The 23,611-nt window shown below is 43.9% G+C and overlaps 1 protein-coding gene across 1 annotated transcript in view; it reads left to right on the top strand.

Moving 5' to 3' along the window:
• The first annotated feature begins 224 nt into the window (after positions 1–224).
• Positions 225–23,611, top strand: part of prkar2a (protein kinase cAMP-dependent type II regulatory subunit alpha) — a 47,620-nt gene continuing 24,233 nt past the window's right edge. Inside the window, exons 1-2 of the mRNA XM_022757551.1 lie at positions 225–882; positions 1,748–2,030. Coding sequence (XP_022613272.1) covers positions 1,784–2,030 — 247 coding nt within the window. The 5' untranslated portion in view covers positions 225–882; positions 1,748–1,783. The remainder of the gene's footprint in view (positions 883–1,747; positions 2,031–23,611) is intronic.

Here is a 23,611-nt window from a genome sequence, read left to right as displayed (position 1 = left end):
GTGATCTCTATCAACCTGACAAGGCCAGTGGGTGTGGTGCTTCCCTGAGAGGACTAATATGGCTCTGCCTTCTATCTCGCCTCTACTTACATAACATTTTTCTATTGGCTGGGGTTTTCTGAACTTGTAGTCTGATTGGCCGCTGTTTCTGTCAGTCAATGTCAAGCGCTTTCTGCTCACTGACTAACCACGCCCCCTCACGCTTGCCAGTGCCAGCGGTTCATTCGTGCGTAAAACTGTGGTGCGCCTCGCCGGGAGTGAGGAAACGTGTTTCCAGTTCGTTCTTACAGGCTCCTCTTGTTGTAATTTGCCGCCATTCTGCTGGAATACGTTGAATAAACGCTTCCGTCGGTCGCGCGGGTTGAACTGACCGGCGGTGTGGCGCAGCGGTGTAAACGCCAAGCTCAGGATTTGTCACCCGGCAGCAGCAGCGGCGGCGGCGGCGGAATACTTGTGTCTTGAGGAGAGTGGAGTCGCTCGGCAGTGTCCAAAAGAAAACAGGCAGTTGCTAACAAGTACTTAGCAAGTCAGCCAGTTAGCCTGTCAGCTAGCCTGCTCCCTCCACTGCCACTGTAAGTCCCACCCTCACTAAGTGCGTGGACGTCGTAAGAGGCTGCAGCGGCGAAGTCGAAGCTTTTCCCTCTAACTTAGCCAGCATCGCTGTACAGCTGGCTGGCAAGCTAATATAGCCGTCTGAACATTAGCAAGGTGACGCTAACGTAAAACCGTTGGCTTTACGTTGTACCAGTGAGTTCTGTGGAGAGATACTGTCGCTACACTGGCAAAGAGACTGGCGAGAAAGAAGAGGCGAAATAAGGGAGAACAAGGAAGACACCGAGCAGGAGGGGACTGGCTAGTTCAGCCGGGGAGACTGAATCGCACGTAAGTGACACACTGTCGGTTAATGTTGAGTTAGCTCACCACACGGCTTACCGCTCCTGTACAACTTGCTGTGCTTGCATAGCAACGTTTATCCGGCCAGCCACTTATCCGGGGCTTAGCTCCTGCAGCCAGTGCGCCATACTACACCGTAAGCTAACGGTGAAGGCTTCCTTGAAGGTGGCACACTAGCTAGCAAGATAGCTAACGCCTGGTGGTTTGAAAGTGAGACTGCACTTTTTTAACCCTAGCCCTATTTGCTGCAGTCATTATTCGTTAGCTAGCGTTAAGTTAGATCGGTAAGTTTAGCCAAGTCTATCTCTGGATTGTAAAGCCCCGTGAGCCAGCTAGTTGACTGGAGTATTAGCTAATTAGCCGCTTCGCTAGCTAGTTCCAACCGGCCACCCACCTAAGTTGACAGCTCTGTTTGTGGCGACGTGAAGCGGCTTCATGACCGAAAGTGACTGTTTATCTGTTCACAGCTAATGTGCAGCTCATATCTGTTGTGTGCAGCTGTGGGGACTGTGTGTTCCCGGGCTCTGCCTCAGATAAAGTGTCCGCTCAGGGACAGTGTCCCAGCAGCACTTCATGTAGGACATTACACTAACCTGCTTATAAATGTCAGTGTAGTATCTTTTCAGCTGTCAGACTTGATGGTCATTTCTTCACTTACCCAGGCGGCCTCAGTGGTCATGCTGAGCCGTCATCGGTCACTCAACACACACAGACACACAGAGCACTGACACACAGTCAATGTCAGCTGTTCAAATGAACATTAGGCAGTTTATAACCACACACAGGCCTGCACCAAAACACAAGAGTGACCCAGTACTGAAGCAAATTCTGACACCTCTCTCTCCCTCTGCAGATAGACAGCAAACACCGCCACCGACCACACACAGCCATGAGTATTGAGATACCGGTGGGGTTGACAGAACTGCTGCAGGGCTACACTGTGGAGGTGCTGCGACAGAGGCCGTCAGACCTGGTGGATTTTGCAGTACAATACTTCACCCGTTTGCGGGACACCAGAAATCAGGATGGGGCTGGCGCTGGTGGCAAGACGGCGAAAGGAGTGATGTTTGACGGGGAGCCGATGCAAACAGAGTCCAACGGAGATGATGATGAAGATGATGATTCTGACTTTGAACGTAAGTTGATATTTTGTTGAAAATGTCTGTACGAGTGAAACTGGACAGAATGAAAGAGGTGTGTGTGTGTGTGTGTGTGTGTGAGAGAGAGAGAGAGAGAGAGAGAGAGAGGCCTGATACAGTCTGAATATATCTCATCTGTAAGTGTGTGATGCTCGTCACATTTGCTTCCATACATGTACACTCATAAAATCCCATGAACAGACAGTTGAGGGAAGCAGCCCTCGTGCTGCTCATCTGATCTCAGTCTCCAGTCACACTTTCTCTCTCACTTTGTGCATTTTGTTAAGTTGAAAAGGTTTTGCACTATATTCTATAGTGATACAGACACGACCTGCAGATACACAGTGAATAACAGTTACAGTAGTGAAGATCATTTTACGTTACTGTCAGCAAACAGCCTGTTTTTACCACTAAAACATTTTAATGTGAGAAGTGGAGACTTGTGCCATTTTAACAGGATGTCCCAGGAAGTTAAATACAACTAGAGCCCTGTGTGTGTGTGTGTGCGTGCGTGCGTGCGTGCGTGCATGCATGTGTGTGTAGGCGAAGCTACCACAGAGGTGGTTCTGAGTCCTCTGGCAGGTGTTTATGTGTCAGTCACCAAACTTTACAGGTGTGTCGATGAGCTCAAAGATGGGTGTGGTCTGATGTCATAATGTAGTAGTAACTACTGAGCGCTCATGGGTCGGATGGTGAAGCCGTTGCTGAGTGTAGCCGGTGGATGGTCTGTAGTAATGGTCTGTAACATATCTGTCTGTAGCAGCAGTTCTTCATATTTAAACGTAGTAGTTCAGGTACTGTGTAACCTTTAACCTCTGACTATCACGGCCCCACTCGGTGTGTTGATGTCACACCTCTCTCATCAGTGTTTGACAGACTGGCAGGAGATGTGAGCTGCTTCATAGCTCAGCTCTCCTGCTGCTGAGAGCAGCGTGGCCCAGATCACATCAGTGTGCTGTGGAGCCAGAGGCTGTTACCGTGTGAATGAGGGTTCTGTGTTTTCTCAATGAGTTGATCTTTGAAGCTGTATCAGCGCGTCTCCTGAAACTCAATGATGTGCAAGGAACATGTTTAAGCTAGAGACTGAATTTCATTATACTTCCTACTTAGATGAAGTCATGATTATGTCTCCACAGTGTCTCCTGTCAGTATCGCTGACAGACACTGAAGCACTGGTGGAGGAAACATCTGTTCTCAGGGTGAAATATGAAACAGTATTTGTTAGTTTAACCTTCAGTTGTATCATTTATAGGTTTACCATATCTATCATGCCCCACATGCAAATGCTCCTCTCTGCTGAGAGCAGTGCTGGCCTGGTAGAGTGGTAGACACTGGCTCAGGGTAAATGGGGGATTACACTTTCTGTTTCTATGCTCACACTAGTGGAGTTTGGCTCCTGTCAAACAGCTGTGACCTCAGCTGAGGGAGCAGTGTGTGTGTGCGTGCACGTGTGCGTGCGCGCGTGCCTGTAAAAGCAAACAGATGTGCTATGACTTGGATTTCACACCCGTTCAAATTCCAGCCTGGTGATGGCATGAGCCCGTTTCTTCTGGTACGTTCTGATTAGCGATCAGTTGTTGAGCGTTTTCCACGCCTCGTCCAAGGTGGCAATAAAGGACAGGGAGCTGATACTGCTGTGCTCCTGGGGGGGAAGGGGGCTTTTTCCTGGATGCTGCTGGTCACACACTTGACATCCATGATATTAGATTATCCAGCCAGGCTTGTATACACTGCCCGAGGCGTTGGGTTGTGTTGGGAAGAACACAGGCCTGTATAGTGAGAGACATCATGTGCTCCTGCCTGACCGCTGTGAAAGCCTGCAGGTGTACACAGTACTATAATGCCACCAGTTCAACAGCACATGCCCCACAACCAGTTTGGTCTTGTGCAGCAAAGACAAAAATAACTTTGTAAACTCGGGACTGGAGAACAGACACAGATATTCATGTTCATGTTCACAGGTGACACATATACAACCTTAATGCTGAATGAAATAACACAGTCACAGAGCCAGGAACATTAATGGTAGTTTGTAAAGGCTGTACCTCATTATACTAGGTTTTGAGACGAGGGTCGTGTAATCACAACGTCGCTGGTCGGTGATCGATGTCATCACCTTTCTTTCTCTGCTGTTGTTTAAGCGACATCACATGAGAAGTCGTGAGGTGATGTTGTACTTCGGCCTCTTACCGACGACTGAATCACAGCTGGTGATCTTCAGTGTGACATCACGACCTCGAGCGTGATGTTGCTTTTATACAATAGTTCTATGAGCGCCATGTTGGTTAAGTAAGCAACAGCAGTTTATGATTTGTTTGTTTATTTCATCAGTTATTTGCTACGACAACACAAGCTGTGTCCCAGGTCGGCTCTCATCCTTCAGAGGCTGTGGAGCGACTACACTCTCATTTCAAAGGCTCCTTCAGGTGCGTCCTTGCTTTCCTGGGCAACGAAGGCTCCAACAGGTGGATCCTTCCTGGTCCAACATATCCCCAGATTCATTGCGCTGCAGTAATGAAAGCAAAGAACAGTGACAGAGAGTCTGAGGATTACACTTCTACTGTACATATATTGTGTTTCAGCTCAGTTCAACAGCTAACGGTACAACCGTTAAAACCAAGAGACTTAAAACAAAAAGCTCATGTGAAAAAAAAATAAATAAATTGTGTTGTCAAGGTTGGCAACAGGAGCCGCGCTGTGCGACGCAGCAGTAAGGGCGGGAACAGCTGTTCACACACAACGTAAATCCTCCGTAGAACAGACCGGTGTCAGGACGGAGCTCTGTCTCTATCTGAAGACCTGAGGAAGTCATTTTCTCTCATTTACAGTACAGCTCATTAAAACACGTGACTGCTTTTGTCATGAGGTCACCCACTGGAAGTAGGCCAGTGACACTTTGGGTATTGACCCCTTAATTAGGAAATAATGGCCATTGTGAATTTTGTGTTGAGCAGAGACGGGATAGAGCAGCGCTGTAGTTTTATTGGAGCTGAGTTTGTTAAAGAGTGTGCAGGGCATCGAGGTGAAACGCTGGTTGTGCAACATGAAGATGATCTGTCTCTGATATTTCTGTTAGATGTAAAATGTTGTTTTCTTTTATTGGGCTACTTGTTAGATTGTGATGATTCACTGGCGTGCTCTTAACCTTTCATTTGCTGCAGGAAATCTGTGTGTGTGAGTGGACCGGCTCAACGCCTGATATGTAAATGAAGTAGATAGCTGGTTATGTATTCCCATGGACAGTACAGTATCCTCCTAAAACATGACGTCCTATTTTACATGCTTTGTTTCCCTGACTCCTGCAGCGTAAATCCACAGCAGGATCACTACACAGGCCTAAGCTGCTTAACAAAAGCAGCTATTGTTTTGAATACAAACTGTTGTACCTCCATCTTATCTGGGTTTTGAAGTAACTCTTTCTGAGTCGAAGGTTCTGTGGAGAAGAACAATGGTAGATGGACAGATTAAAGTAAACTCCTGCTGAGTAAAGTCTGGGCTCTGCTCACAACTGGGACTGTAAAACTGAATGCTTAATATCAGGAATCCAGTGAATCCAGGTTTAATGTGTGGTCTTCCATTTCACTCAGTTTTTTTTTTGTTTAACATGGTTTCAAAACAAGACATGAAACGAGTGTGTTGCACAAACAGTTTATAGCTGTTGCTAATTCTTTTACATTTATGTCATTAAAACAGTCAACAACAAAAATAAGACAAAACAAACAACACAGTTGATAATATCCTACAATTAGCTCGATTTATACAGATGTTCAGTCTAAAAAGAGACAACAACAACGAGCTACAAACAGTCAAACTAAGACCATTAACAATAGATTCAGTTATCTAGAAATGAGTTCAGCTCTGGTTTGACTGTAACCAGCAGATGAGTTACAGAGAGGAGCTGGAGATGAACAAAGTCCAGGCTTTAAACACGAACATCACTGACTGACTGAGTGATAAAGTTACACCATTGGTCAGTCTAATGATGTTGAACACTTAGCACCTTTGTCGCTACATCGACCAACTGTAGAACAGCAACTTGCTAGCTGCAGGAAATATGAAGCAGAGAGAGAAGACATGATGGAAGAAATGAAAAGACTCAGACCAACAGGAGTAGAGGAGCTGGAGTGTGGTGATGCTCAGTCAGCTTCCTCATGACAGTAGGACTGATGAGGAAAATCGTGCAACACATAGGATGAAAGTTTAAAACTCGAAGAAGAAGATGAACTGACTTTTCAGACTGAGGCTTTAGCAATTTTTTTTGTTTTTCAAAAATGCACCTAGCGCCAAATCTAGTGACTTCCTGGACAAACCTCAGCTACTTCCTGTAGAAGAGAGTCATCAGGCTTTCCCTCCACACTCATGTGTTTGTTGATTTACTCAGATGACGGTGGGGTCATAAAATCAGGATTTTGGCAGCAGGAAGTGACTGCTAGTTAAGATGGCGTCTTAATGGGCAACGATTCTGTTTCAAACTGGTTCCAAACAGATAAAGGGCTGAAACCAGCAGACTCTCCTCCGACAGGCTCCAGCCAGATACCGGCTCTGGACCTGGTCTTGTTTCCTTCTGAGCTCTTCTGCCTAGTGTCAGTGTGAGAGAGACGGGAGGGATGGATGGATGCCTCTGTGACTGAAGTGAGTGGGGCTGTTTATTAAAAGATGGATGGGGGGGGGGCAGGTGAGTCCCTTGAGTGATAATAGAAATGAATTAAAGGTGTTTTTATAAAAGAGACAGCAGGGATAAAACAGCCTATAAGAAGAAGTGACGGAGGAAAGAAAAACAGCTCAACAGAACACAGCAGAGTTTATCATCCTGGGAAACATTAGCTGACTGTGGGAGATTTCCCTCCACAACAGTGTCATTTGTTTGGTCCAGTGTTTTCTTCTTCAGGCAGGAGTTTCCTACCTGAGTGTTAGGTTGATTATTTATACTGGTAGAGATCCTGTGAAGACTCATAACACCAACAGAAGCTACTACACTGTTTCCTTTCATTGTACAAGTAGGTGCAAATTTTCCCAGATGGTCAGTTTTCATCTTGGACTGAAGTTCTTCTGTTGATGTTGAGCTCTCCAATAAATACGACATAAGGCGCAGTGCTCTGAATACAACCACAGACAACTGTATGACCAAGGCCCTGATACTCAGACACCTCACTAAACAGAGTGTCTGCAAGTCCTGCATCCTGAAGTTTCACAATGGTGACAATATTAGATAAATATATTTTAGTTAATTTAATAATTTAGTTACTTACAACACCCTCAGTCTTCACTGCGTCTGTCTGAGAGACGACACAGGAAACTTCTGTCTCTGTAATTTTACACTTATTTCACCAGCAGCAGAATCATTGATAGATATATAACAAATTTAGATTATTGTTGGTTTTATGGGTTTGAGACAGCAGTGTGTTTACTTGTGTCCACCACTATCAGTGTGACAGTGTCATGCAGCTGTAGATGAACTCTGAAGCTTTATTTTTAGTGTGTGTCCATGTGGCTGCGAGGGTCCACGTGACGACACATTTGTTATCCACCCGTGTTTGTGAGGGTCTGAACTTTATGAGTGTGTGCGTGTGAACACGTCCGTGTACACAGAGCAGCAGATAAATATAGAATATAATGTATAATAACAGATAAATAATAAACAGAGTGATTGTTGGGGTTAATGTGGCTTGGCCTCTCTCATGTCTCCTCCCTCTCTCCGTCACCTCCACCTCTCTGCTGTTCTCTCCTATTTGGTTTCTGTCTCTCTGTCTCCCCCTTTCACCCTGAACTCTTCTTCTTCTCTCTGTCTGATTTTCTGTGGCTGATTTCCCCTTTACCTCTGACATATGAATGAGTAGACTCACGTTCAGTGGAGGGACAGAGACATATGTTCTTCTATAAGTTCTAGTTTCTCTTTTCTCTTGTGTTCTCAAAACTAAAACTCTGAACCAGGTTTTAGTTTCAATTCGCTTTGTGACATTTTTCCTTTAGTTGTGTGATAAACTTTACACTCAGCTCCTATAAGACTGAGATGTCCGTGTCCATTATCCTGCAGGGCGTGTGTGTGTGTGTGTGTGTGTGTGTGTGTGTGTGTGTGTGTGTGTGTGTGTGTGTGTGTGTGTGTGTGTGTGTGTGTGTAACAGCTGACCTGATTAGCAGAGTGGCTGCAGTGAGCTTCTAGCTTGCAGGTAAATCTGATGCAGAGACCTGCTGGACTGGACTGAACTGACTGTCAGTCACACAGCTCAGTCTGTCTCTGATACAACAAGTGTCTCGCCTCCTCATCTTTATATATATATCTATATATATATATATATAGATATATATACACACACTACAGCTGCACAATTAGTTCAATATCCAAATCACAGCAGCTGCTGTTTTTTTTTTTTTTTTTTTTGAAGGTAAAATGTGTCACATTGTTGAGCATGGTTAGCATTAGCATTGTTAGCACCATCAGTGTTGTGATGCTACAGAGACGCCCCGACCTGCAGATCATATTCTCCGTAGATGAACAAAAATCAAATCATCATCCTTTTTATTTATTTTTTTGGTGAAGATGATAAAACGATCGAGACATCACAATATACAATCTATAATCACAATATGATTCTTTTGTGTATCATGCAGCTGTAATATTCACCACTAACAGAAGAGTCACAGAGGAACTCAGCTGCTCATCTAGTCTCTGTGTCCTGATGGTTGTCTCACCTGTTGGTTGTCTCACCTGATGGTTATCTCAGCTGTTGGTTGTCTCACCTGTGTATTTCCTTATAGTTTGCACTCTCCTTATCAAAGCAACAGTCTTTGTCTCTACCTGTTGATCGTCCTCTCTATTGAACCATCTTCTTTATCTTTTTGTGTTTGCGTCATTCCTTTGAAAGACTGTCTGCTGGTTCGTCTACCTCTCTGCTCACCTGTCCACCGTCCGCCTCCTCCTTTACCTTCCTGATCTTTGTCTCTCTGTGGCCTTATCTTTCTACCTGTTTCTCCACCTCCCTCTTTCTCTTTTTCTACATCCTGTCTTCCTGCCAGCGTTACTCTGAACAAGACTCTTCAATCTTTGGATATTTTGTCTTTGTGTATGTGAGGTTATGAAAAAGGACCATGTTAGAGCATTAACAGTGAGACCTGCTGTGTGTTGTGCAGCTTAGATACTGAGATAAAGCAACATCTTGAAACAGTGTCAAATAACACCTGAGGAAGTGTGTTTGTCAGTTCTGAGGTCATAGTTCAAGTCACAGAGACCGACTGTAAACCATGTGCAGTAGGTGTGTGTCATCCTGCAGCTGTTTATCTGCTCTCAGTGTAAGGCGACATGTCTCTGCATCCACTCGGGTGTTTTTGTGTTTGACAAACAGAGCAGCGTTTGTTTGTTTGTCATTAGGATCCTGTTGAGCTGCCGGAGGGCCAGGCTGCCCTGTGTGTGCAGCAGAAAGGAGAAACTAAAATACATGTGGATGTCTCAGCGTGTGAAAGAACAAACTGAAACACACAGAAAAATAACAGAAAGAGGAGAAACCCATCATGAGAGGAGGGAGGAGGCTGTGGCAGCAGAATGGTACGACCTGGTCTGGAACTGATACTTTGGTACTTCCTCATTCTCTGTCCTAAAGCCATCTTTAGTGGCACCACAGAAAAACGAGGAAATGGTGGTGGTGGTGGTGGGGGGGTGGGGGGGCTGTACATCCTCCTCTGATGCTCCTGTTGGGAGTTCACACGCCCCCCTTCTCTCTCTGGGTCATAATGTTGACCACTGTCTCACCAGTTCATCTGAAACCTTCATTCACACCAACAGCAGCTACTGAACCGGACCGAGTTCTGCTTGAATTTCTCAGGACTTTGAGTAAATGGACAAAACTAAAAATGTTTATGTAACCGTGTTTAACTCCTGCTCTTCTCTCTCTGTGTTATTGTGAATTCACAAGCCGTTGTACGTCACCTCTCACCTCAGACAGCGCTGCTAGTATTTTTATTTTGTAATTAGATTAATTCTTTTACAAGTAAAACATTATCTGTGTGTCTGAGGGTGAAAAGGTCAGAGGTCAGATTGTTTCAGTGCCTCCTGCAGTGTGAAGAAAAGATGCCTTCAGTCCACCTGTAACTTTGGTTATCAAAGCACCAGATGTTTTTCTGCTTCCTCACCTGACCAGAAGATAAACTCAGTTAGAGAGTTTTCACCCTGTGGCTCAGACACCATTCATTCACATCATGTTCTGGTCTGTCTGTCTGTCTGTCTGTCTGTCTGTCTGTCTCTCTCTCTCTCTCTCTCTCTCTCTCTCTCTCTCTCTCTCTCTCTCTCTCTCTCTCTCTCTCTCTCTCTCTCTCTCTCTCTCTCTCTCTCTCTCTCTCTCTCTCTCTCTCTCTCTCTCTCTCTCTCTCTCTCTCTCTCTCTCTCTCTCTCTCTCTCTCTCTCTCTCTCTCTCTCTCTCTCTCTCTCTCTCTCTCTCTCTCTCTCTCTCTCTCTCTCTCTCTCTCTCTCTCTCTCTCTCTCTCTCTCTCTCTCTCTCTCTCTCTCTCTCTCTCTCTCTCTCTCTCTCTCTCTCTCTCTCTCTCTCTCTCTCTCTCTCTCTCTCTCTCTCTCTCTCTCTCTCTCTCTCTCTCTCTCTCTCTCTCTCTCTCTCTCTCTCTCTCTCTCTCTCTCTCTCTCTCTCTCTCTCTCTCTCTCTCTCTCTCTCCCTGTCTGTCCTTCTCTCTCTCTCTGTCTAATGTCTCTGTCTCGATGCTGAGGCCCAATCTCATTAGACTGGATGGCTTAGAGGGAGGGGGGGGTTATTAGGGCGGTTTAGCAGAACTGTTTTTGGCATGATAAGAAAGAGAGAATTAACGAGGAGGAGAATGAAAGCATGAATGAGAAGAAGAGAAAGCAGATGCACATTTTGTCTTCAGTTCTGTTAAAAGATGCTGTTGGTTTTTCCGTCATCACCTGCCCTGATATCCACCTGTTTACCTCAGAGAGTAGACCGACAGATGAGAGACAGGCCTCAGGTGCAGAGGTTGGTTTGGAGACTCCCAGTCAGTCCAGTCAGCTGTGGTTATTCAGTCTCTGCAGAGTAAAACTGCATTGGATTCTGGGTAAAGAGAAATGTGATTGATCAATTTCATTTGAACATTTTATTCTAGAACTTCGTAGAAACTCAGAGTGAATCACAGCTTCTCAGAATGCGGGTCAGGACTCAGAGATGGAGCCGGATTAAGGCGACGACAGGCTGGTTCTATGGTGGAGTGTGTTGGTAAAGTCTTTAAATACGGACACTCTGATTGGTCAGATCAGAACACATCTGTACTGATATCCATGATATCCATTATGGAGGTAAGGGAGTCAAGTCAAACTTTATTTACACACCAAATCATAACAGAAGGTATCCCAGGGCACTTTTCAGAGAGAGAGAGAGAGAGAGAGACAGACGGAGAAAGAGACAGAGAAAGAGACAGAGAGAGACAGACAGACAGACAGACAGAGAGAGAGAGACAGACAGACAGACAGACACAGAGAGAGAGACAGACAGAGAAAGAGACAGAGAAAGAGACAGAGAAAGAGACAGAGAGAGACAGACAGACAGACAGACAGACAGACAGACAGAGAGACAGACAGACAGACAGACAGACAGACACAGAGAAAGAGACAGAGAGAGACAGACAGACAGACAGACAGACAGACAGAGAGAAAGAGACAGAGAGAGACAGACAGACAGACAGACAGAGAGAGAGAGACAGACAGACACAGAGAGAGAGAGACAGACAGACACAGAGAGAGAGAGACAGACAGACAGACACAGAGAGAGAGACAGACAGACAGAGAGAGACAGACAGAGAGAGGGAGAGAGAGAGAGACATTTGTAAATATGGATTCCATTACAAGTAGATGGAAAAATGAAGTCAATATAATGTGAAATATGGAGATGAATGGATCAGGCAGTTTGACCTGAGCGCTTCACCGTGACCTTAGATCAGGGTGATAATGAACTTTGATGTTCACCTATGAACAAAGAGGGTTTCCCGCCTCCAGCTCATATGACTTTTAGAAAAGGGATGATGCTGGTTTCCTGCCAAACTGGCTGTTAGAGCAGACAGCTGAACAGGACCCCCCCCCACTCAGACATCATTCAGACGTGTGAACTGAACAGTAGAGCTCACGTGTGAAAGTGGTGTATGTTTTATAAATTCTGCACCGTTTCTTTAATTTCACTGTTGCTTTAATCGAGGATGCAGGATAATTCACACACAGGCAGACATGAGTGGAAACATCATTATTAATCATTAATGTTTAACATCAGTAATGTTGTATTATGTGGACTGTGACTGGGCCCAAACATAACATCTATTTTAGTGACCTGCATTTTCGTACAGTGTAGTAGTGCTAACCGATAAATCGTATTGTCATTGTCATGGCGATATGAATGGGTTATGACGTGGGTTTATCATGGTGCCCCTATACTGACACATCCATGGTCACCATAGAAACCGCTGGCCTTGAAATTGCTCCCAGCCAATCGCAGCTGGAGGTGACGTGAAAGGCAGCGGCCTCGTCTAATCATGACTGAGATAAAGAGAGTCTGGAGTTCAGTAGTAGTTCACAGCCCCTCCCCCTCTGTTATCAGTGTATTAGCATAGCCTTGATATCACTGTCTTTACACTGCAGCTCCGATAGTGTGTGTTTGTGTAACCCTCTTATTTATCTTCTTAAAGGCCAGCTGCACTGTTTACTGTCACTGACGAATAAAATTTTCAGAGAGAGAGAGAGAGAGAGAGAGAGAGAGAGAGAGAGAGAGAGAGAGAGAGAGAGAGAGAGAGAGAGAGAGAGAGAGAGAGAGAGAGAGAGAGAGAGAGANGAGATAAAGAGAGTCTGGAGTTCAGTAGTAGTTCACAGCCCCTCCCCCTCTGTTATCAGTGTATTAGCATAGCCTTGATATCACTGTCTTTACACTGCAGCTCCGATAGTGTGTGTTTGTGTAACCCTCTTATTTATCTTCTTAAAGGCCAGCTGCACTGTTTACTGTCACTGACGAATAAAATTTTCAGAGAGAGAGAGAGAGAGAGAGAGAGAGAGAGAGAGAGAGAGAGACAGAGAGAAAGAGACAGAGAGAGACAGAGAGAGAGAGAGAGAGAGAGAGAGAGAGAGAGACACAGAGAGAGAGAGAGAGACACAGAGAGAGAGAGAGACACAGAGAGAGAGAGAGAGAGAGAGAGAGATCACACTTGCTGTTAGACTGTATATTTATAGTTGTATGTATTAACCTCCTTCTTCCTGTACTAGTCTGTTACCTGAAATCTAATTAACATGAAACACACCATGTTCAACTTGTTCACCAGACTCAAGCACCTACAGACAGGTCAGAGTGTTTTGTCTATTTGTGGCTGCAGTAAAATAATAATAATAACAATAACTTTATTTATATAGCACTTTTCTAAACAGAGTTACAAAGTGCTGTACAAACATAAAAACAAAGCAAAAAAACACAGAGAAGAGAGGCAACATGTCAGTTAGCAAGGCGAGTATAACAGGGAGAATTACAGATACTGTGTTAAAACAATGAAATCAATGAAACTGACCAAAGAAATTAAAACTAAAAGTAAAAAACAAAGATGAAAGCAATGAAGTCAAGAATTAAAAGCTGCTTTGTACAAGTATGTTTTGAGTGGTGTTTTAAACTGGGGCCAGGCAGCGTCTGGCCATCAGGGAAGAGCAGGACAGAAACTTAAAGTGATTAAAAGTATTTTAAAATGGATCCAAAAAGACATAGGTAGCTGATGTAAGGAAGATAAAACAGGTTTTACATGATCACATGGTTTGGAACCAGTTCGGAGTCTAGCTGCAGAATTTCTATGAGTTGCAGGAAACAGAGAATTCTTGGAGAGACATGTAAACGGGGAGTTGATGAGATGAATGTGTGAATAACCTTCAGATAAGTGAATGGCAATAATGATTTGATTTTGGAGATGTTCTGTAGCTGGTAGAAACATGATGTAATGGTCAGATAGATGTAAAGTCGACATGCTGGTGTACGTTCTTGGTTTCCATGGTGCAGCAGGTGGTGCCCCCAGGCTGGAAGTCCAGCAGTGTGAGGGTAAATGAGCTGCCTGTAAACATAGGGTTGAATGTGGAGGATTGGAGTTCTCTGTGACTGTAAATGGTCACGTAATGTGAGACCAGATGGGCCGTGTTTACGTTACACTCCAGTGCTTTGATGAGAGCATGTTGCACCGTCCTCCCTGCAGACCGGCTGCTAATGTCACTACAGTTTAACACGGAACCGGCGCTCAGGACTCGGATACTGTGAGATACTGTGTGTGTGTGTGTGTGTGTGTGTGTGTGTGTTGTGTGTGTGTGTGTGTGTGTGTGTTGTGGGAAGCGTCATCCTGGAGATATGAAAACATACTGCTGGACTCATCGTGTGGAGAGTTGATGCTTCAGACCAGAGTCACTGTAATTATTCATGTTTTTACCTTTGCTACATATAAAACTATAATACCAGATAAAACTGCTCCATGTGACGTCTCCAGGCTCTCTCCTCTTAAACCAGTGGTCGGCAACTGGTGGCCCACGGGCCAAAGCTGGCCCTCCAGCAATAATACCTGTCGCGCCAGATTATTTTGATAATATGATGCAGAATCACTTCCTCTTGAGCGATTTTTCCTAGAAAATAAAAGTGCGAGAAACTTTTCTTTTTGTTTGTTTGGTTTTTTTTGCAGCGATGCTTTATTTCAAGCTATTATGGACTTTTATTCTGAAAAATTGTGAAAGGATGTTCCAAAGGTTCTGTTGCTTGAACAGTAACAAGGTCAATTCCTTTTGCATTTTTATCAATATCTTAAATTAGCCTTTGATTATGTTGTGGCCTGTAATCTAATGGATTAGAGAAAAATTGGCCCAAGGTCGAACTGACTTGCCGACCGCTGATTTTAAACTGTGTTAGGACCTAAAATAATTAGAAGCCCGCCTCTCCCTGGTTCTCCTCAATACCTCTGAATGAAAGAGGTCAGTGATGAGATGAGTCTGACTCTGTGAATGTTGCTGTGAACATAAACTCAGAGCTAGATAAGGGGAGAACAGGGATTCCTGCAGGTTTATAATCACACAGACCATCACTGATAACGTGGTGGAACCTGTAGAACCTGAAGGTTGTAATGCCAGCAGTGGTGGGTGCTGCACACACCAGACTAAACAGATTGTTGTGTTTTCACGTTTGGAAACAACAGAGTTGTATTGAGAGTGTGAGCTGGTTTGTACAGCTCACTTTACACTGCACCAGCAGAAATTATTGGTGATGGCCAAACCTTTATCTTAACTTTTATCTATTTTATGTGTATTATTTTTATTAATTCTACTTCAGTTTTGAAGTTGGGTTAGATAAATAAAGTTTGAATGTAGTTCTTTTCACAAATGGTTCCCACTGAGAGAGGAGGTCTGGGAAAACACGCCATAAACAAACCAGCCCGGTCAATTATTTAGGTGGGTCTCACTCATACTGTTATTGATCGTTACCTCTGATCAATCAACAGAAACTCACAGATTCATATTTATGATGTTCAGCAGTTAACAGGTTCAGGTGTTTGTTAAAACAGGGAAACAGTGACAGTGTAGGTTCAGAGCAGACAGTGATCGTAATCTGTGCTCACTAATGAACGTTGATGTGACGGCTGGCTCAGAGCAGCGTGTCCTCTGCAGCGCTCAGGTCGTGGATTAACAGGTTCACTAATCGCTTGTAAATGAAGTTGACACTGAAAACTGTCTGGTCTACATTCAGCAGCTCGTCTCTGCCTGTGTGTTTGATGGTTGGTGTCCAGTGATAGGAGTGACACAGCACCAACACTGCTGGATCTCCACAGACACTAAATAAGCACTTTCTCATGGTGCTGTAATATACTTACTGCTAAATGGCACGTCAGTGTGTGCTGTGATTACTGCTGCTGCCAAAGAACAGGAGCCGCTGTATGATGAAGCCGTACGGCCTGTGAGTTTCTGTCTGAGGACTCCTTATGTAAACACTTAATCAGATTATGTGAAGTGAGCATCATTTATTTAGTAAAGCTGAGTTAGTTGTCTGTCTGTAGAGTTCGTCGATTACACTGATCTTTATTTTGTTATTGTGTGTTTGGGCCACACAGTACACCATGTGCTAACACAAGCAAAGGGAGAAGTAAAGCTTCTGTAGAGGTGTTGTGCAGCTCAGCTGATGGTAAACAGTGAAGTTGATTTAGTTTCTGTCCCTTAGTTCAGTAAATATTCTTTAAGCTGCTGCACCTCGCCCTCACATTAAGTAATATTTTCAATATGAAATTTGAAATAAATGACTCACATTGGTGTAGAGAGGTTGCTGGTACTGCAGATACCACTGAGCTCTGTGCAGCTTGACCCAAACCAAACTGTTGAACAGATCAGACACAAGTCGACTACAGAAAGCTGAAGACTCAAAAACAAAAACGTCCGTGTTGCTGTTATCAGGCAGCCGTTAGCTCACCGTTATCTCACGTTAGCCAGAATAAATGTATATGTTTGAGGTGAAGTGCTTCGAGTTCATTTAGGAATTTTATCTCACAACTCGACGTGTTATTAGAGAAGTTGGGTTACTGCAGACGTTTTGACTGGAGCTGCAATGATTAGTCGATTTATTTATTTTTTTGTGTTTGGATACATCACTATGGGCTCTGGGAAATCATCAGTTATTTATTATTTTTACACTTTACTGACATTTTATTTAGAAAATGAACGACTGATTAATAGAGAGAATAATCAGTGATAATGATTGATAATGAAAATAAGTGCTAGTTGGTCTTGTTCTGTTTGTGACATGTTGAAACACAGTCAGGCTTTAAGGGGTTAAATGGCGTCAGTAAACCTGGTGACACTGGGAAAGGGTTAACACCAATGCAGCTATAAGCAGGACAGGGCCACTTCCTTTTAAGGGCCTAAGTCTTGTGGAGAGTGGAGGGGGGGGGGGGGGGGGGGAGATAGTGGGAAAGAGAGTGAGACAGAAATTGGACAGAGAGAGAGAGAGAGAGAGAGTTACAGTGGGAGGGAAACAGTTAGATAATGGGAAAGGTAAAGAGAGCGGGAGGGAGTTTGATGGTGGGAAACAGGGACTGAAACAGAAACAGAGCAGAGCGTGAGAATAATGGTGGAGAGAGGAAGAGGGAGTATAGGCTGTGAGAGCTGGAGAGAGAGAGAGCAAGAGAGACTGTTTTCTTGGCAAGGATGGAGAGAAAGAATGAGGCAGGCTCCACCAGAGAGCGGGAAGATGCACAATGGTTACAGCAAACACGAGAGAGAGAGAGAGAGAGAGAGAGAGAGAGAAATGAGGAAGTGTGTTTGTGGAGGCAGGATGACGGAGGAGAGGAGAAGACAAATAAAGTGTCCATTAGAAAGACAAGCTGTTGTTTGAGTGATCTAATGGACCCCTGCTGTTCATCTGTCACTGAGGAAACCCCGTGTGTGTGTGTGAGATGTAGGTACAGTGGGGTGTAAAGTTCAGATAGTATTGAGGGGGTGTTTACATCTGTATATCTCTATATGTCTCTAACCCATATCTCTGTGTTTACAACTTCTGCGTCATAAATTCAACATTCAAACTCGTTCTCACTGTCATAAATCACAGAGCTGAGACTGAACTCATGTATGTGCTCCTGCTGCAGGCTCAAATAAGCCTCTGCATGTGTGTGAGAGTGTTCATGTATTATTTAGCAGTGTGTTAAAATGAGCAAAGACTAAAATCATTAAAATATATAGTATGGTTTCAGCAGCAGAAGCTGTTCCTCAGGCGGTTTGACTGCACCAGTTCATACTGTCAGCCTTCTGTAAAACTGATTATTAGTCAGATGTGTTGTAGGTACAGATAGTAATGGAGAAACAGTAAGAGGAGCTGATACAAGTGGTTAAAGCTGCGTTCAGGTTCAACGCTTGACACCCTGTGATCAAGTGTCTGTATTGTTATTAACAGATCACCTAACACAGTATTACAGTCACAGAAAGCAGCATATACCTCAGTATGTGACGGAGCAGGACCACATGACTTCTAATGAAACATGAAGCATCAACAGTGAAGAACCAGAGGCTGCAGTTCCTCTAACGACCACTAGAGTCTGGCTCCAACAGTGAGTCAGTCCCCATAGACTCCCATGTTAAAATGTCCAACTTTACTCTAAAAACTGTTTTGGTCTCTAGAGCTAATTTCCTCTTTCATGACACCTGTTTATATAACTCACCTGTCTACATTTTATTAAGGACTAGAGTTATGGAGGATTGAGGGTGTGGCTTCTTTGAGTGACAGGTGGGTGAGTTTATGCACCAAAGCCTCAGCTCCACATATGCCCTGCCTCTTTGTGCATATTTGGATTAGCTGGGAGTCAGGGGGCGGAGTCAGACACTGCCAAGATGGCGGCGGTGGAGCAGCTCACTTTGAGCTTCTGAGACCTGTGGGTGACGTCACAGAGGCGTCGTCCATCATTACATCGTCTGTAATGAAGGACAGACGATCTCTGATAATCAGCTCCACAACATTTGACACAATGGACGCCTGGCTGCTTCAGCAGCTCCACTGAACCGTGTCCCTCGCTTTAGGCCGTCTCAAAGTATGTCCCATAATTCTCTCTGCTTGTTTATGACTTGACCGCTCTCTGCTCTGACCTCTACTCTGATACTCTGATGCTAACTACAGTAACATGTAGCATTTCCTCAGTGTGCTGCAGTGATATATCATCTACTCTCCCAGCTGACTCTCATGTGGTAGGAACAGCTGCTGGCATGAAGCAGCCACTGATGATACACATTATCTCCCTGTATCATTTATGTTATTCAAAACACTGTTGGAATATTCAGCATTTTGACTGTTCAATCCATTTGTAAGGCCCCAATCTGCTGGAGGCAATAATTCACGTCCTGTATGACACTCATCATTAGTGTCTGCTGTGACGCACCACGACCTGCAGACATGACACCTGCCTAACTACATATACATTTACCTGTACACGGCCCAGAAGGTGTCACCAGGTTATTATCTGCTGTCTGCTTCCTCTCTAAATACTGTCATCGTTATAGGAATATTAATTTTGTCCAGATTTTCTACATCTTCACTCATTGAGTTTGGAAACACCACACATTTATTCAACTTTAAAAAAAACTACATTAAAAAAGTTAGATAGATAGATAGATAGATAACCAGTCATAATTTCACAAAGCATTTTTTTATTTAATGTTTTAGAAAGCTTGTTGATAGTAAACTTAATATCAAGCACCACCAAAAAACAAAAAAAAAACAAATTTCAAAATAAAAAGCATTGTGTCTTTGTAGTTTTTCCAGTTGTACACTGTGAACACACCTGTCACCTGTCCAGGTGCTGTTAAAGAACAAAGACTGCGGCTCAGGGATGAAAGAGTGAAGCTGTAGCCCAGACATAAGTTTTAAAAACACAGTCACAGATCGAAGCGTCTCACACGGAGGCTCCGTCACTTTTGCAGGAGCTGAAACAAAACGTGCCACAATAATCGTTTTGTCTCGATGATCTTGTTTTCATAATCGTTGGAAGACAAAACCATGATCAAAAATAGAATTAGATTAACCGCACAGCTCTAATCTACATTTATTTATAGAAATACAGGTAAAATCTGTTCTACGGCAGTCTCATTTGAATCAACAGACTGTTATTGTGTGTGTTTGTGAATCAGGCTGCTGTGTGTTTGTTTCCCTTCTCTGCTTCTTATTGTGTTTCTCTGCACATTCACAGTCTGCATGTGTGATTGTGCGGTTGTGTGTAAATTTGTAGAACTTGTTTGGCGCAGACATGATGTGTTGTTTTGTTAGGTTTCCATATTAGCCTGCCATTGCACTGTTGAGGCTGGAGTTGGTTCTGCTGAGCTCAGCGCTTCGGTTCCTGCTGATGAATAGAGGCAGACTCCACATGTCTCAGGAGCAGATTCATGTCTGCTCCTCTGTGTCGGTCCTGAGGAGGGAAGGTAAAACAGATGAAAGATTTATTGGTAACAGGTCATGATGGGAAACTCAGAGCTGGCAGAAGGTGAAGCAGTGATCAGGTTACTGGAAACAGACTCTTGGAAAGTGATGCCACGATTAATTGTGCAACAACTGCAGATATCAGCAGTAATGTCGGTGTCGGCCCGTTTTCATGCCAGTCAGAATAACTTCAAGTGAAACGACTTCAGAATCATTAGAGACGGGATGATTCATGTTTGTCTTTTGTGTCTTCATTTACAGCCTTTGACATTTATCTGTAGAAATTAATATCACAAATGAAATGCCACAACACAGAAGATTACTCACACCATTTATTGAAAATGAAAGTGAACAGTAGCTTCTGCATTGAGAAACATTTTCTCTAGCCTCAGCTTTATCTGACGTTTCCTCACTGGACAGGTAAGTGAGGTCGTAATATCACTGCAGCTAAGTCAGGTAGCTGGTCACTGGCTCTGCTGTAATTACTAACAGGAACACTGGACATGCAGGTAGTAATGACCAGCAGCTGATTAACGTGAGTTCCTATGAATGTAGCTAACATTACATAGCAGCCAATAAACTGACTGTTAGCATTAGCCTTTCTTGGGGAGGTGTTTGCTTCACTTTTCCAGCAGTTGGTGAAACAACATACGACTTTTCTTGGTGTTGAGAAGCTGCAGCATTTATTAACTGACACTGCAGCCCATACTGTACATTTACTGCCATACTGACAACTTCCTGTTAAGCTTCCCTCTGCTCCGCTCCATTCACCGCTTCCCCATCACTTTTCTGCCGCTCACTTGTTATGCACTGCCCTATTCCCCACAGGAGCCACGCTACACTAAGGTTAGCTTCAAACAATTCAAGATAACGTTGGGTGTTGTTGTGCTCACACAGTGTGCCAGTGAAGATCATTAGTCGCCTGTTGATGTTAATTATGGTGTATAAATGTTCTCATAATGTAGTCTGAGACAATATAGGGGAAACACTGAATTTATTTGCTGTTCTAAGGGAAAATTATTAATGATGTTTTTTCATCATATATTTATTTCACAGTCAGACACTGTTTAATATCATAGAGGAAACGCTGCCACAGGATCCTCTGCTCTGTAAGACCGAGCTGAATGTGAAGGAATGAATCTAGAGGGATTTCTGTGTCCGTGGGTGTGAGGAGAAGACTGGAGCTGATAATGTGCTTTATTGTGTCTGCTGTTGAGGTGTGTGTGTGTGTGTGTGTGTGTGTGTGTGTGTGTGTGTGTGTGTGTGTGTGTGTGTGTGTGTGTGTGTGTGTGTGTGTGTTGATAATGTGCTTTATTGTGTCTGCTGTTGAGGTGTGTGTGTGTGTGTGTGTGTGTGTGTGTGTGTGTGTGTGGCTGCAGCAGCTTCACTGCATCAGTGCATGATTGAGGCTCTGTGTGAGTCCATGTGTCAGTGTGAGAATGACGTCTGAGGCCGTTTGCTCTGGAGGAGGAAACACGTGAAGGAAGCTCCCTGCTCCATATCTGACCCTGCTGTTATCAATCATGACCAGAGAGAAGGAGAGAGGAGGAGAGAGGGAGAGGAGAGCAGGCATAGAGATGGAGAGATGGAGTGGGAGGACAGAAGAGAAACAGATGGCGGGGGCTGTTGCTGAGGAAGAGAAATATGGGGAAATGGAGAGATACTGTAGGTGAGGAGAGAGAACGGTGAATAGATGGAGGGAGGGAGAGAAGTAAAAATGTTTGTTCGTGTAACTGGATAAGTTTAATCTTTAAAGTGTTTAGAATAATAAAAAACAAAGGACTGTCTGTAAATATCTGTCTAAATCTCACCAGCAGAAAAAAAATGTCATTAATTTATTTCTAAGAAATGGAAACAAACACGTCTTTACATTTGTTTTTCTTCTTGATAAATGACTAAAATTGTGATTGATTGTTTAAAATAATAATAATTCTTTTGGACACGCTGTTGGTCAGACTGTTGATATAACAAATGGGCTGTTTCAATATAAAGACAACTTCCACAGGTGTTTTTTTCCACAGTTGCACAAAACACCTTAAGTTAAGATTTTCCTTGAAGTCTGAGTTAAGGTTTCCTTAAAATGTTCACTTAAATATTTAAGGTTGTATCTATTGTTCTATTGCTCTATCTGGAGATTTTTAACATTCCTTCCATTCTCTTAATGGGAAAAATGTCAGGAACAAATTCTTGAATTTCCCCCATGGGATGAATAAAGTATATATTTATCTACCTAATAGAAATCAACAGTCTGCATGGAAACAGCAGAATGTTATCGCTGTGAAATCTCTTTCACTGCTATAAAGTACTTTTCCTTAACTAAAGAAACATTTTAAGAGATTCTATGCAACACACTTAAGTAACTCCCTCAGCTTAAGAGAAATTAAACCTTAAGTAGTTTTGTGCAGCCGGCCCCTGGTGTTTAATCTTAGTTTCGTTCACAAACCTTTAAATTTCTCAGTAAGTAAAAGTTGTCACTGCCCTGGACTGTGTCTGAAAGAGCAATAACTGACTGGAGAACCTGGAGAACCTGGAGAACCTGTCAGCTGCTCCCTGATGCTCCAAACAGACACAAATTGGTCATTTATGAGACAGGAATGATTCAGCTGCTGAGGCGATGCAGAGTTCCTCCGCTGCTCAGACTCATGCTTCTGATTTCTACTGTCTGAGTGAATTATTGTCACTGGAGCGTCTGTGTGTTTTAACATTTAGGAACCAGGAAGAACGGCTCGTCTTCTACATTTAATAAAACAAATCAGTTTACATGACCAGCGTCAGTTCAGGATCCAGCCTCTTCCTCTGTTTCACTCTGTCCAACAGATGAAAGACTCTGAATGTGTTGACTCGCTGCCAAAGCAGCTAATGTAACGGACAGACTCCAAACCTTCCTGCGTCTGACTGGGTCTGTTCCAGGAAGTGGAGCGAGCATCAACAGGTGGGCAGACAAATAACAGACCTGTCCTGTTCCTTCCTTTCACTGTCCGTGTTGAAAAGCAGCCGCTGCTTCCTCAGTCTAGGTTAGGATCATTTAATCCTGTAACTGTGTCTCAGTCCTCACTTTGTTCCCCTCTCAGCTGTCACACCGATCTGCAGCCATTTTGTTAATGTACAAATATCAGAGTTTGTGTCTCAGTCCTCTTCTGGTCTCAGTCTCATTCTGGTCTCAGTCTCATTCTGGTCTCAGTCTCATTCTGGTCTCAGTCCTGTTCTGGTCTCTGGTCTCAGTCCTGTTCTGGTCTCTGGTCTCAGTCCTGTTCTGGTCTCAGTACTGGTCAATGAATGATGATGTATTGACAGAGTCTCACTGAGAACGAATGTAAGAGAATCAATGAAACACCAGGAACTGCTCCTTTTTCCTGATTGACTTATTCTCTCTCTCCCTGTCTCTCTCTCTCTGTCTCTCTCCCTGTCTCTCTCTCTCTGTCTCTCTCCCTGTCTCTCTCTGTCTCTCTCCTTGTCTCTCTCTCTCTGTCTCTCTCCCTGTCTCTCTCTGTCTCTCTCTCTGTCTCTCTCTCTCTGTCTGTCTCTCTCTCTGTCTCTCTCTGTCTCTCCCTGTCTCTCTCTCTCTGTCTGTCTGTCTCTCTCTGTCTCTGTCTCTCTCTCTCTGTCTCTCTCTCTGTCTCTCTCTCTCTGTCTCTCTCTCTGTCTCTCTCT

The sequence above is a fragment of the Seriola dumerili genome, unplaced genomic scaffold (assembly GCF_002260705.1).
Source record: "Seriola dumerili isolate Sdu_G_001 unplaced genomic scaffold, Sdu_1.0 BDQW01000283.1, whole genome shotgun sequence".
Taxonomy (NCBI): Eukaryota; Metazoa; Chordata; class Actinopteri; order Carangiformes; family Carangidae; genus Seriola; species Seriola dumerili.
This window is presented reverse-complemented; position numbering and strand designations above follow the sequence as displayed.